The sequence below is a fragment of the Eriocheir sinensis genome, chromosome 4 (assembly GCF_024679095.1).
Source record: "Eriocheir sinensis breed Jianghai 21 chromosome 4, ASM2467909v1, whole genome shotgun sequence".
Lineage (NCBI taxonomy): Eukaryota > Metazoa > Arthropoda > Malacostraca > Decapoda > Varunidae > Eriocheir > Eriocheir sinensis.
Genome location: NC_066512.1, coordinates 20,048,789 through 20,064,808, shown reverse-complemented (window position 1 = coordinate 20,064,808; position 16,020 = coordinate 20,048,789). Strand labels below are relative to the sequence as shown.

General features: G+C 42.3%; 1 protein-coding gene across 5 annotated transcripts in view; it reads right to left on the bottom strand.

The window, feature by feature from the left end:
- Positions 1 to 8,305: 8,305 nt before the first annotated feature.
- LOC127009671 (uncharacterized) overlaps positions 8,306 to 16,020 on the bottom strand; it is a 24,969-nt gene continuing 17,254 nt past the window's right edge. For all 5 annotated transcript variants that reach the window (XM_050882957.1, XM_050882987.1, XM_050882966.1 and 2 more), the window contains 2 exons: positions 15,726 to 15,844; positions 8,306 to 14,526 (listed from right to left, as the gene is read on the bottom strand). In XM_050882957.1, coding sequence (XP_050738914.1) covers positions 9,016 to 14,526; positions 15,726 to 15,844 — 5,630 coding nt within the window. In that variant the 3' untranslated portion in view covers positions 8,306 to 9,015. The remainder of the gene's footprint in view (positions 14,527 to 15,725; positions 15,845 to 16,020) is intronic.

Sequence of the window (16,020 nt, the reverse complement as noted above, 5' to 3'; positions counted from 1 at the left end):
CAGATAGATCAACACAAAAAATATAATAGTAAGAACAAGTATGTTAACATTGGAAAGGAACAAGATATCAGAGTAAAGGGACCTAGAACATTAACATCGAGTAAAAAAAAACAAAAAATCGAGTAAACTAACAAGAACTGAAGGGAAAATACGGTAGAAAACAGAAAAAGTATTGGGGGTGAAATTTAAATGACACCCGGTACCGTAGTTAATCTGTAATAAAGCCAAATGGAAACATGGAAACATGAAAGTGCAGGCAACAGAAAGCCTCTTGGCTCATTACGAGTTTGCCTGCTTTGGTGATTTAAACTGCTCGACAGGCACTTGGGGCCTGGGGAGCAGATGAAAGCACCTCGATATTCAGTTTACTCCTGACGCAACGAAATGACGGTCGATTCGATTTTTGAAGTTGATGTTATTTGCATTTACTACTTCTGAGGGAAGATTGTTCCAGTGGCGGATGACTCGGTTCGAAAAGAAACTCCTTCCTGTCTGTGTTGCATCGACTCGATTGAATGGGTAAACCGTTATTTCTAGTTCTTGAGTTGGTTTGTAGTTCAAAGAATTTGGAGGAATCGACGTTATTGAACTTTTTCAGGTACTTGAAGACTTGAATCATATCCCCTCGTAGGCGTCTTTTCTCCAATATAAAGAGATTGAGTCACTTGAGTCGTTCCTTGTACGGTTGGGCCCTTAAGGTTGGAATTATTTTCGTGGCGCGTCGTTGAATCCTTTCCAGTAAATCAATGTCCTTTCTGTAATTAGTAAAATCCAGTAAGAAAGGGGTATATGTATATCTATCGAGTAAAAAAATAATAATAACAAAGAGGAGATTGAAGGCAAAGGTAATGTTGAGAGAGAGAGAGAGAGAGAGAGAGAGAGAGAGAGAGAGAGAGAGAGAGAGAGAGAGAGAGAGAGAGAGAGAGAGAGAGAGAGACTGCCCTACAGCACACTGGACAACGCAAGAATGGTAGCAGACGAATAATGGTAGATGGTAGGAAGATGAGGAGGAGAGAAGGGGAGGGGGGAGGGAAGAGGAAGAGAGGTGCAAGGTGGAGAGGGACAAATCACCCACCACCTTATACCTCCCTAATCCTCGACCCTACATGGAGACAATAAGGGGGGCGGGAGAGAGGGGCGAGGCGGAAAGGGAGGGGCAGATAGGGGGAGGGTCAGGGGGTGTGGGTGGGGGAGGTAGAGACGCCGCTGTCCACTCCAACTGCATGCCCCACATTGTCGTATCACTCACTTCCTTAGTTAAACATTTCCTTATAGGTACGATCTTATTACTTAAGAGACCTTCTATTTCTTCGGCTTCCTATTACTCCTTTCTCTACACCTTCACTATATATATATATATATATATATATATATATATATATATATATATATATATATATATATATATATATATATATATATACTTCCTTCTGCTACAGTTACTCTACTTTCTAAACTTCCTTCTTTCCTCGTCTTCTCACCTCTTTTCACTTCCTCTTTTCCCCTCTCCTCTCTTCCTTCACTTCCTTTCTCTTCCTTCATCTTTTCTCCTCTTTCTTCATTTCCTCCCCCTTTTCTCCTCTTTGATTCTTTTTATCTACTTATTCAGCTTTGTTCCTCACTAAGAAGAAAGGTAACTGAGAGAGAGAGAGAGAGAGAGAGAGAGAGAGAGAGAGAGAGAGAGAGAGAGAGAGAGACCTTGGCTTGCCTTCCCTGCCTGCCACCTCCACCACCACCTACATCACACAGTCCACCTCTTATTAGTAGGAATCAATGAGTGACACACACACACACACACACACACACACACACACACACACACACAGGGCTGGGTTACAATGCCTAAAAGGGAGGAAAAATAAAATTACACATGCAGGCCCGTGCCCATCCCTCCCCTCGACACACACACACACACACACACACACACACACACCTCAAAAAGTTTCCGTAGTTAGAGAACAAAAAACAATCACTATTTTCTACAAACACCACAACAGGTGCCTCACCCCCGCTGCTGGCGCCGTAGAGGTCCTGGCAGCCGCGAGGGAAACTTGAGGAAAACGTGAGTGGCGAGGCGAAGACCAGCCTGGCGAAGGAAGGTCACTGTGAGGACCGACGGAGCACCGCGGCGTACACCCTTTCTCACTCACTGTCAACACGCGACTGCCTCCCGCCGCGCCCGCCGCCGCCGCCGCGAGCCAGCCAGCCACGGGGAGGCGGAGGCCGCTCCTACAGTTGCCACGACGCCTAGATATTCATAATTAATCCCACGCAACGTGGATCACTCTTAATTAATGTATCTTTCTGTACAATGGCTTGGTTGGCAAGTTACACCATTGAGGAGGAGTCCTTTGATAAATGAACAAGTATAAGTTTTCGTCTGCCCACGTTAGAAAGCTAATAATGAGCTTCATGGAACTCACAAATACCATCTTCACCTCTTCATCGAAGTCAGGGCCAATAAATGGCAAGGTCTCCTTGGCTCGCAGACACTACATCTGTCAATATATGTAATGTGCGGATCATTACAAATCATACCAAGCTTGGTAAGTAAACAAGAGTTTCGCCTGTGTATGTTAAGGATGGGTGGGTGGCCGTGAGTTAACTAACACTTGCTGTGAAGGACTTAAAGTCTGAAATTTCCCTTCTCACATCCAACCCCTCCTCCAGCCTACAGCCCACAGCCTACACGCGAAACATTGCCCACCACGCCATATTTGTATGGACACGAGTTCTAATCGACCAGACAACGCAGTCTTTGAATAGCAATGGTAGGCTTAATTAATCATATCATCATTATTGTCTACACAGATAGCTTGCTTGGTCCTTAAGTGGCAAGTGTGTTCATCAAGGAAGCATCGGTCTCCCTGCACGCCCAGCACATCGTGCAGGTGTTCGACAAGGAAGAACCGGCCTGCCCCTGCAATCTGTGGCGTTAGCAAGCATCTTGTGTTTACCTTCGGGGGGTTCATCATAGGACGGCGACCTCTAGAGGCAGCAACGATTAGCCAGCAGACGCTAAGCACATGCAGCAGACGTACATAAGACGATTTTTATGCACGGCAACAAAACAAGGGTGCTCACAAACCTTGGCGCCTTGTCCCTGCCTCGCCCCGCCTCGCTGGGCCGTGGTTGGCAGGCTGGCAGGGCGGGGGGCCCCTCGTTGTGGGAGTGTCTTGATGCAAAGCAACTATGAGAATTTGCCATATAATTAATACGAGGAAATCATGGCGATATAAGAATACATCTTTCATATCATATGGACAGAGCAATGATTGCGTCAATGACAGATAAATATCTAATAATAATAATAATAATAATAATAATAATAATAATAATAATAATAATGATAATGATAATAATAATAATAATAATAATAATAATAATAATAATAATAATTATTATTATTATTATTATTATTATTATTATTATTATTATTATTATTATTATTATTATTATTATTATTATTATTATTATTATTATTATTATTATTAATATCATTATTTCTCTTAGTCTAAACCTATTATAATATAAAAATGAATTTGGAGAGCGTCGCTTGTTCGTGAAGGGCATGTCAGGAGGCAGAAAGAAACCTCCCTCGGCTCCTCCTCGTCCCCGCGTGTGGAGCGAGGGTGCTTTCCATCACCAGTGCGGGCTAAGGGTCACCTGGCGCGTTGATCACCGCCGCTTTGGCAATATGAAGTGGCACAGACACCTGGCTACGTGTGTCCCACTTCCTGACGCAAGTAGATTTTATTTCATCTTTCCAGCCTGAATATGTCTGTCAGTATATCGATCAGCACATGACTGGCGATTACGATACAGGCTTTCAGAAAAAGATGATGCACGAAATACATTATCATAAGTCGTGAGACTGTACTGCAACGTTACTGTGAATCTGTTGGTAACAAATGACGATTTTTTCCTCATCGACCTGCTTCACAAGCTTCCGATGTGCGGACTCCTTTGTGATCCGCGTGAATGACCTGAGCAGTAAGAACGTGAAATAGGACAGTAGCAGGATGAGAGCAGTACTGACGAGGAGGATATATGAATGTAAATTGAGGGCAAAAAACAGAGAGGAGACTTGATCTGCAGTAGCAGTCATATAGTAAGCATCCTTATGAAAACACTCCTTGAAATTTTTTTTTTTTTTTTTTTACAGCAAAGGAGACAGCTCAAGGGCACAAAAAAGTAAACATTAATAAAAAAAAAAGCCCGCTACTCGCTGCTCCTAAAAAGAATCCAAAGAGGTGGCCGAAAGATAAGTCAGTTTCGGGAGGAGAGGTGTCCTGATACCCTCCTCTTGAAAGAGTTCAAGTCGTAGGCAGGAGTAAATACAGATGAAGGAAGATTGTTCCAGAGTTTACCAGCGTGAGGGATGAAAGAGTGAAGATGGCTATTACTCTTGCATAAGGGGTTTGGACAGTATAGGGATGAGCATGAAGTCGAGTGCGTAGGGGGGGGAGGAGGGGGGCAGGTTAGTAGCAAGTTCAGAAGAGCAGCGTGAGTGGAAATAGAAGATAGAAAGAGAAGCAAGATTGCGCATGAATTTAAAAGAGGTAGAAGACTAAGAGTATGAGGAGGAGAGAGAGAGATGATGAGAAGAGCCTTTCCTTCCTCTGTCCCAGAAGAGTGTGTGTGGGAGAGCCCCCACATGAGATGCATACTCATATACGGAGGGAGACAAGGCCCTGTATATGGACAGCAAACCAGCAGGGGGAGAAGAATGCGGAGACGGTACAGAAAACGCCCAGCTCGAGGAAAGCTGATTTAGTAAGAGATGAGATATGAAGTTTCCAGTTGAGATTTTGAGTTAAGGATAGACTGAGGATGTTTAGTGTTGAGGAAGGTGATAGCTGGGTGTTGTCAAAGAATAGGGATAGTTGTTTGGAAGATTGTGTCGAGTGGATAGAAACTGTGTTTTGAGGCGTTGAAGGACACCAGGTTCTTGAGTCCTGCCCCAATCGAAAATAATAGTAAGGTCTGAGGCTGGCGTTCTGCAGCCTCCAGCCTTGAGTCGTTAAGTTCTGGGGTGGTGGTCTTAAAAGAAAAAGAATGAATAAGAGTGGGGAATCATCGGCGTAGGAATGGATAGGAATGATAGGACAGTTCGTTTTGGAAAGAAGATCATCAATGAACAACAGAAAAGTGGGAGATAGGACAGAACCTGGGACACCACTGTTAATAGATTTAGGGAAGAACAGTGACCGTCTACCACGGCAGAAATAGAACTGAGGTCAGAAAGGAAACTGAGATAAAGGTACAGAGAGAAGGATAGAAACCGTTGGAGGGTAGTTTAGAAATAAAGATTTGTGCTAGAGAGAATCTAAAGCTTTTGATTGATATGTCCAGCGCAAAAAAAAAAACCACAAAAAAAACTAAGAGAGTGACCAAGAGTCAGTTTAAAGGTTAGGAGATCACCAGTAGAACGCCCTGCGGAACCCATACTGGCGATCAGATAGAAGGTCAGAAGTGGAAAGGTGCTTTTGAATCTGACGGTTAAGGATTGATTCAAAAGCTGTAGATAGACAAGAAAGTAAAGCAATAGGACGGTAGTTTGAGGGATTGGAGCGGTCACCTTCAGGTACAGGCTGTGTGAAGGCATACTTCCAGCAAGAAGGAAAGGTAGATGTTGACAGGCAGAGGCGAAAGAGTTTGACCAGGCAGGGTGACAGCACGGAGGCACAGTTTTTAAGGACAATAGGAGGCACTCCATCAGGTCCATAAGCCTTCTGAGGATTGAGGCCAGAGAGGGCATAGAAAACATCATTTTGAAGAATCTTTATAACAGGCATAAAGGAGTCAGAGGGGGGATGAGTAGGAGGAAATAAAAATATGCTCCTCAGTATTCCTCAAACTGACGCTAAGGAACGTGTGACTAACGATGGTCACGAGCACTGCCACTCATTAACCAAGAGGAGAGGGTCTGCCCTTGATTGCAAGTTTTATAACATTGCTGTTACTTTCGTAAATTGAGGTGAAACGTTATACAGAATGTTACTGAGAAGATTGTGTTATTCTGTCATACTGCCATATGGAATCCAGTTCAGTCTAAGTATTGTTTCGTTTTTGTCATATACCCATATCACTAACACATACAAGAGTAATTAAAAATAATTTCCCTTCGGCTTCTGTCGATCATTACCTGTTATACTGGCACGCATACTGACACTGACAAGCAATGGCAACTTACAAGACAACTGTGGCTGCACCGGTTGTCACGCCCACATCGAGCCTGACAGATCTCGCTGCCAGGCTCCTCGCTGCCGACGACACCGCTGTGAAGCTCTAGAGATGTCACTCCACTGCGATTTGGCAATGCTGATCAGATGCACACACACACACACACACTCACACTTTATAAAGGGACGTTCCCGCGGGCCATGTGGCGTGGGTGTCCCCATAATCTGTCCTGGCTTGGCGGAGCTTTTGATAACCTAAATGGAACGCGGCAATGCAGTGTACTCCACGGTACACGAACGAGTGCATTTATCTATTTATTCATTGTATGGCGTATCAACACTTTTTTTTTTTTTTTGCCCCGCTCTGCTCCAATGAAATGTGCTAATCAGGGGCGCCGCCATACGCGCTCCCATCACCCACGCGTGCACGCCAATAACTCCATCATTTGTACGCGTGTGTGTGTTCAGCCCCGCACTGCAGCTCTTTTTAGGTGTTGAAATCATGCCGGTAATAAAACAGCAGCTCGGCAATAAATACAAAACGGATTACTTTGTCACATACGATTAGCCTAGCCAAGCTATTGACGGGCAGCAGTGAAGGGTTACAACTTGCAATGATGGCGTGGTATGGGCTCAATCTGCCTAAAACACTCATACTTTGATCAATGGATTTTGGAACATATCCATTTATCCCCCACCCCACCCCATCTCTCTGTTGTCGATCTCGTGCACTTTTCCCTTAGTGAAGGCCTCCATTTTTATATCTGCCTGCCACCACTCGACAACCAATTTAACATCTTTTTAACTTAATTGGAATACTTCACTAATAAGCGTAGGCGGTGGCGTAGGTGGTAGCATACTGGGCCCACATTCACCGCGTGATGGACGACTCGGTTCGATGAATCCCCGCTGCTATTTTCTTTTACTTCGCCGAGTGGCTTACCGCACACACACATGCTGTACCTGTCCTGAACCACACAGAGACCAGAGGAAGCCGTCCCGTCCGAAGCCGTCCAAGCGAAGGGGGGGAGTTGAGAGTCAATGCAGAATGGCACCAAAACTAACACACTCTGCTGTAGCAACGGGGGCTGGGACCCCATCAGGCCCACCTGAAAGAAGGGCCGACCCCATCACCCCCCCACTGGGAAGATGCCACCGGCGCAATAGGCAATCAAAAAAAAAAAAAAAAAAAAAACGCTCATACACTTGCATCTCTCATTGACTCAAAGGAATTCTTAACGTTGACAACCAATGTTCTATCTCATTATATAATAACCTACAGTACTTTTCTTGATTAATCCATAATTATTTTGCAACACAATGTAAATGCTTGATTTACTGCATTTTAACTGCGAGACCCTGTCTTTTCGAAGCAATCTTCGGGCTATATCCATTGATTTATATCCCTAATGACATTTTTGCACTTCCCTTGTTCTCTATCCTACACCTTACCCTCTTCCAAATGGTATTTATTTACTGATGTTCTGTTATTTACCTACCTATCATGTGACACTTGCAGCCATGGAGCGCCGTCTGTCCATCATTACTCACCATACATGTGTCCTCCTATTGCCATCATTGGCCAATGTAATCTAAAAGTTTCCATAAATTTCCTTTTTTGTTTTCCTCATGCTCTTGGTCTATCAGTTCCTCCCAGCAGTCACTCTCAAGTCCATTAGTTCTAAATGTATGACCGACAAACTTCAGCTGCCTCATCTTCATGCAGCTCATTATAACTAGACGTGCAAGTATATTACTATTTTTCTTACCACTTCTTCATTTGTAACTCGAGCTGACTAAGAAGTCCTTACTATTCTTCTTAAAACACATTTCTGCAGCAGCTATCCTATGCATGCTTTGCATCCATGTAACAAAGTTGGTCAAATGAAGCTTTTCAACACTTTATTTCCACCTCAATACTTATGTATACCTAAATATTTAGCAGTGAATGAGATTGGTTTTGTCTCATAAATGTTTTAATGACATGGACAAAATGTCACATTAAATAGCTTTTCAAGAAACATTTTGAATATTGTAAGACATATTTGATGGAAACTATTATTCCATTGGCAAGAAAGAAACTAACAGATGTATTGACAATAATGGTGAATAAAAATGTATTTTTCATGTTGAAGTGATTTATGACATTTCAAGCATTACAAAACATGATATACATGCTTATTACTTATCTAAAGTATGGTACACTGTGGTCTACTTCATTAAATTTATCTTAACATCAAAGGTATGGTAATTACAGGTACTTGCATCATTCAACCCTTACTCTTCAGCTAAACTGATGCAGGAGCTTCCATGTGAAGCAGAAAATGGACCTGGGCCCCATACAAATCAGGTGTGCTGGCCCCCTATGAGTGAGACCTTCATGTCCGAGCCATGGAAAACTGGACATTGTTCTGGTGCTTTGTTTGTAAGAAAATCATAAACATCTTATTGTCTGTTAACATTGAAGGTAAAATTTGCATTTACTCTGTAGCACAACTTTCCTTCTAAGAGACAAATTTATGATACTGTATGTAAAATTAATAATAGTATTTGCTTTAAAATATTTCATATTGAAAATTATTCAATGACTAACTTCTGTAGAAAACTTGTCATTAAAATTCTTCATAAGTTTCTATATTTGTGATAAGATACAAAATAAGAACAAAAATATATGCCTTGATACATTTCTTGCACACTTGACAAGCCGCCAGATGACATCATAGAATTAAACAGCTTGAGGATAAAATAGTGCAAAGGTGATCTAGAATGTTAAAATATCAATCCCTATTTATTTTTCACTGTTTTCAGAGACTTCTGCACACTATAACACTCAGTCAGAATAGTCCGTATCGTTATCAGATGGAGGGGAATCGGGAGGGGTGTCATCCTGGTTTTTGGCCATTGCTTTGATGGCTGCAGCTGCCGCCCTCCTGCTGCTGCGCATTGGTCGTGGGGACTCTACAACACTCTGAGTTTGGCGGCTGGCACTGCTCCTGCTAGTATTTGTTCTTGAGGGTATGCATTCATCTTCCTCAGCCCATTCAAATTGTGCTACTCTTTTTCGAGGGGTTTTCCTAGTGTTCTGTTGCTTCCTTTTTCTTCCTTTCTTACTAGCAGTGGTTACAACCTCATCTTCACTTGAATGAGTTTTGTCAGTTGAAGCTGCTGATTCTTCAACAGTAATGTCTTCAGTTTCCTTTGAAGCCTCATCACTGGTGTACCCTTCTTTTTGTACTTTTTGCATGCTTCTGGTACCTCCATCTTCATCAGAAATATCATGTGGGAAAGTTTCTGTTTCAGAATCTGTACTTTTCTGAGAATGAGAGTCTTTACTAGAGTCAGAACATTCCACTGTGCTAGTCTCTAACTCTTCTCTAAGTGGTTCTTTGCTCTGACCACATGAAGTATCTCGAACAGATTTTGTCTCCTCTATTCTTACTCCAGAATCCTGATTTTTCTTATCCATTTCATTGTTTATTCCTTGCTCATCATCAATCTTTCCTTCTATGGTTTCTGAATTCTCTTCATACATATCACTTACATTTTTAACTGTATCAGAGGTACCTTTGTCCCCTGTATGAGGACTGACAAATTTACTGGGATTGATACTTTGTGTACAGACAGAGTCACTTCTAGAGGGCAAGTATAACTCAGCAATATCCATGCTCTCAAAACTTTTGTGGAAATTTATCATCTGCACAGGGCTTTTAGGCTTCATAACTGGACTTTCAGGTTTATCAATTTCATCACTCTTTTGAGTCAGATTTCTTTCAATCATAATATCACAGCATTCAGTACTGTCTTGAGTACTGTCTTTTAAGATGCTCAAACTGTTACTATCCTGCACATTAAGTCTCCATTCCTCGGAAACCAAACTTTCAGCAGACTCCTGGTTGACTGACAATTTGCTACTGGATGGTATGTTTCCAGTGTCATGCTGCTTGGAGGATAGTGTATGAGACCTATCCTCAATACTCTCTCCCTCATCCTCACTGCTGGTATCTTGTTTATTTTTATTGTCGTCTGTATCTACTGTGGAGCTTTGACTTGAAGGGTTTTTATTGAAATTTTCATTATCTGAAGGTGTCATTTTTGACTCAGTCAATTCATTTTTTTCCATTAGTCTTGTCCATGTTGAAAATTCAACAGCAGAATTTCCTTCAGGATATGAAAGATCTCTGTCTAGTTGTGGTAGCAAAACATTCTGTGATGTGACTTGGCTTCCTGCATCCAGTTGAGTAAGGGGAGTTGCACAAGACCTTTCCTCATCACTACCAGGTGCCATGGTAGAGATTCTTGTGTTAAGCTGCAGAGAGGGGGATGTACAAATATTTCTTTCATTATCATGTGATGCAGTAATGTTTCTTGTGCTAGGTTGCAGGTCAGGAGATGTACAAGACCTTTTATTGTCACTTCCATGTAGTGCAGTCAAGATTTCTGGAGGATGTGTGAAAGGCCTTTCCTCATTAGTGGCAGCCGATATGGTTTTATCCCCTACATCTGGTTCCTCAGTTTGGGCTGTGTGAGGTCGTTCCTCACTTTCACATGTTGGAGCAATGTCTCCTGTGTCAGGCTGTTCAGTTTGGGGTGTGTGGAGCTGTCCCTCACTATCACTTGGTGGAGAAATGTCTCCTATGTCAGGCTGTTCAGTTAGGAGTGTGTGGAGCTGTTCCTCACTTTCACAAGGTGGAGCAATGTCTTCAGTGTCAGGCTGTTCAGTTATGGGTGTGTGGAGCTGTCCCTCACTTCCACATGGTGGAGCAATGTTTCCTGTGTCAGGCTGTTTAGTTAGGGGTGTGTGGAGCTGTTCCACACTGTCACATGGTGGAGCAATGTTTCCTGTGTCAGGCTGTTCAGTTATGGGTGTGTGGAGCTGTTCCACACTGTCACATGGTGGAGCAATGTTTCCTGTGTCAGGCTGTTCAGTTAGGGGTGTGTGGAGCTGTTCCACACTGTCACATGGTGGAGCAATGTTTCCTGTGTCAGGCTGTTCAGTTAGGGGTGTGTGGAGCTGTTCCACATTGTCACATGGTGGAGCAATGTTTCCTGTGTCAGGCTGTTCAGTTAGGAGTGTGTGGAGCTGTTCCTCACTTTCACAAGGTGGAGCAATGTCTTCAGTGTCAGGCTGTTCAGTTATGGGTGTGTGGAGCTGTCCCTCACTTCCACATGGTGGAGCAATGTTTCCTGTGTCAGGCTGTTTAGTTAGGGGTGTGTGGAGCTGTTCCTCACTGTCACATGGTGGAGCAATGTTTCCTGTGTCAGGCTGTTTAGTTAGGGGTGTGTGGAGCTGTTCCACACTGTCACATGGTGGAGCAATGTTTCCTGTATCAAGCTGTTCAGTTTGGGGTGTGTGGAGCTGTTCCTCACTTCCACATGGTGGAGCAATGTTTCCTATATCAGGCTGTTTAGTTAGGGGTGTGTGGAGCTGTTCCTCACTTCCACATGGTGGAGCAATGTTTCCTATGTCAGGCTGTTTAGTTATGGGTGTGTGGAGCTGTTCCTCACTTCCACATGGTGGAGCAATGTTTTCTGTGTCAGACTGCTTCAGAGGAAGTGTGTAGGACTCGGACATAATTGCTGGTGATGCTACTTCTTTGCTTTTTACAGTGGAGTGCTGATCTTGAGGTTTATGAGACCATTCCTGACTTTCACATGGAGTTGCTATTTTTTCTGTGTCAATTTCCTTAGTTGGGAGAGTTAAAGGCCCTTCTTGAATTCTGTTTGAAGAAAATACATATTCTGGGTCAAGTTCTGTGGGTGGGAGTGTGGAACAACTTTTCTCATTTTTATAATCTAATGCAGCCTCACCTTTCACTAGGTCAGGCTCCCTAGGAGGTGTGCGTGATCTTTCCTCAGTACTGCTGTGTGCTGTGGTTATGCTTTCTTTATCAGGCTCCTTGGAGGGTGTGCAAGAATTTTTCTCCATACCACCATGTGATGTGGCCACGTTTCCTTTATCAGATGCCTTAGGAGAGAGTGAGTGAGACCTGACATCCTTGGCAGGGTAGGAACCTAATTCTTCATGTCTTGTATCTGATGTAAGACATTTACCAGAAGAATCTTTCTCATCCTGTTGTACATTTTCTGAAACCCCACTTTCTGAATCAGAAAACTGGTCCGGATTACTCTGTAAGTTTGATGAAGAGCTTTCAGCCTTTGAAACATTAGGGCTGGACTTGCTTTCTTGAGAAAGTTTTAATTTTTCTTTGTTGGCATGTATCTCTAGATCTGAGGACACCGACAGTGATTTTAAACTTTCCAAATCACTTGTAGAAAGCTTGTTTGATTCATTGCTGTCATGAGAGTCTGCTTCACTCGAGAAACCTTCTGTGCCAGGTGGAGGAGGAGTTGACTCCTTCTCCCTATCATGTGGCAAGTTTTTGTTTCTTCGTGGAGTTTTTGAGGGTTCTTTTGTAGATTTTAAGCTTCCTTTTATGACATTATCAGATAATGAAAGGGGAACATCCATACTATTACCCTTTGGACTAAACAGCTGTAAAGGCTGTCTCTGAGTATCTACTTCATCTACTTTGTCTTCAAGTTTGCCGGATGAATATGAAAGGGTAGGTATTTCCCTAGTGGTGTGTTCATCCTCAGTTCCAGGGGGCAGAGGTATTTGTGAGTCATTCTGCCTCTGAATGTCAATGGGAGGTGGCGTGCTTTTTGCAATGAACTCCTGTGATCCAAAAGCAGGCAACACATTCCCTGTCGGAACAATGTTATTACCTTCATCCCTTGAGCTAAAGGCAGGTTCTTCTGTGCCAGGAGGAGGAGGATCACTTGAGCTCCTTGGAGGAGGAAGATTATTTAAGCTCATTAGAGGAAGAGTATTACTTAAGCTTATAGGGGGAGGGGGAGTGTTCAGGTTTATTGGAAGAGGATTACTTAAGTTTATTGGAGGAGGAGGATTATTCAGGTTCATGGGAGGAGGAGGATTCAAGTTAATTGGAGGAGGAGGAGTACTTAAGTTTATTGGAGGAGGAGGATTATTTAAGTTGATTGGGGGAGGAGGATTATTCAGGTTTATAGGAGGAGGATTGCTCAGGTTCATGTGAAGAGGAGGATTACTTAGGTTCACTGGAGGAGGAGCCATAAGTGAAATACCTGGATGCACAATCATCCCTGCAGGTGGGTGAACTGTTTCCAGGGGGCAAATTTTCCCCTCTTCCATTCCTTCTTCCTCCAGTATTAATGGTGTGCTCTCTATCTCCATGTCTTCTGGTTGGTACTTATCCTCTGTTTCTGAAAGTGGAGGTGTTGAGGATGTCTTTTGAGAGTCAAGTGATGTTTTGAAGCCTGGCAGAGGGATGTTCAAGAGATCCAATGCCTCAATAGTGGCTGCTGCTGCGCCATCTGAAGAGTCCTCGTCCCCTGCCTCCAGAGGGTCGTACAGGTCAGAGCCGTGTGTGTCCTTTTCCTCAGTCTCACTTGTTTTTTCAGTGTCGAGGAGGAGAGGTGCATCAGGAATATTTTTCATCATTGTTTTATCTTCAGAAACCACAGAGGTCACTGGGCATTCCACTGGTGGAGCTACGGGTTTGACAGTCAGTGGCTTCTCCTTAGCTACGGGTTTGACAGTCAGTGGCTTCTCCTTAGCTACTGGTTTGACAGTCAGTGGCTTCTTGATTTCCTCAACCTTTTGTGATGATTTTCTTACATCAGAATCTCTTGCCTCAGGTTTTGGTAATGGTATGATCTCTGATAAGTTAAATTCTTCTGACGATTCTTTTTTCAGTTTTGGTTGTTCTTCAACTGGGGTACTTTGCTGCTCTTTATTTTTTGTCATACCAGACTTCCTTTTCAAGAACGGCATTTTTCCAATTAATGGGAGCTTTGAACTGACAGGTTTTCGATCTGCATCTACATCTTTTGATCCCTCTTTATACTTTGATTCCCTTTGATCTTCAATGCTAGTTTTTTCATGACCACCAACATTATCCACATTGCTGCCCCCCTCACTTTCCTTAGGCTCATATTTCTGTGATGTTTGTGGTTCATCATTTGAGTGCCGCAAACTGTCACTTTTCCTCCTGGAGTCATCGCTGCCCTTGGATGGCTTCTTGTCACTGGAGTGTCTTGGTCCACGAGAGGCAACTCTGATACTTCCACAGTTTCTGCCTGAGTCGTCTTGACTGTCCGACTGTCTTTCTTCTTTACTCTCCTTTTCATATTTTTCTTTGATTTGTTTAAGCAGTTTGTTTTCTAATGACACAGTCTTTTCATTTAAATTTAATTCATTCTCCATCTTCTTCCGTTCCTCATCTACTTTGTACTTTGCATACGCTGTTGTTTTCGCCTTCAGGAAAGTAGACTCAAACAGTGGATTCTGCGCTCGATGAATCTGTAATTTAAAACATTAAATATATATTTATGAAGGGGTGTGAGGGGGGGTAGGCTGCTAGAATGATTTGCATATTATTGTCTCATATTGAATGGATTACAAATAGGAGCATCACTTAAGATGTTTGTTGATCTGCCCTTAGTGGTAAAATATTACCCATGGGTAATACAATGATCAACCTGACATTTATGGCCGTATTACAAGTCAAACCTGAGAAGTTTTGGGTTCCTACATAGGTCAGTTTAGGGGCCGTACTACGAGTCTAATCTGAGAAGTTTCAGGTCCCTACAGAGTTCGGGATGAATAACTCTGTAGGGACCCGAAACTTCTCGAATTGGACTTGTAATACGGCCCCTCGACCGATCTTTGTAGGGACCCAAAACTTATCGGGTTTGACTTGTAATACAGCCCTTAGCACTAATGTCTGCATGGAACACAATGGAATACAATGCAACATATCAGCAGTAAATAGATGGAGAGCTCCTCAGAGATTTTACATGTTATGGATCAATGGTTCAACTAATCAAAGCTGGGTTTAAGCATTATTATATCCATCTTGTTCCACCAACATTGCATTCCACAGCTCACAATATCCTACTATCTATATTATATTATATTTATAATATATCATTATTTATTTATATTATTATTATTAAACACAAAGATGCTTGGAGAAAAAAAAAAAAAAAAAAAAATAAATAAATAAATAAAATAAAAATCTGTCGGTGAATGTGCTGATTTGAGCTCAAACAAAATTGGACATGGACAAGGTCAGGGCTTCCAACCATGTGCTGCTATTCAGGTGGTTATTTAAAATTCATCACCTTGTTTGGCATGATGAATTATGCTATTAGGGTGCCACATCTTGATCTTGATAAATAATGTGTAGGCCACCTATATAGGTGAATAACATGCATAACACATGATGTTTTATAACTGTACATGCATTATTTGTCAAAACTATGTACTGTTTTCTCTTCTGCATCATTCATAAAACAATCAATCATTACCAGCACATTTTGCCAAATTGAAAATAAACAATGAGCTTTTTTTAATACCCTTTTTTGTTAACATTGCAACATCAACCTATTTAAACTAACTGTAAATCACATAACACATGCAAACTCTCTAACATTTTCAAGACCTTAATGTAATACTAATATTTTTGTTCCTCTCCATGTAAACTGTGAAATTCTTACCTTATATTTTGAGACGTGCATCTTGGACTCAGGATGTCTCAAGGCTTCACCTTTGTCCCTCATGAAGGTGTCACAGAGGGAGCAGTAGAACGATGTAAGAGAGTGAAGAAATTCCATACCTGTAAAACACACATGATTAATATTTGTGAAGAAATCACTTTGTGGGAAAGTGTAAAAGATAGTACAGATATTGAGAAAGTTTTTGGAACATTTAAAGAAGTAATGTTAACTACAAAAAACGTGTTAGAGATGAAAGTGGTGAGGGATGGAAAAATAATAGGAAATTTATGGTGGA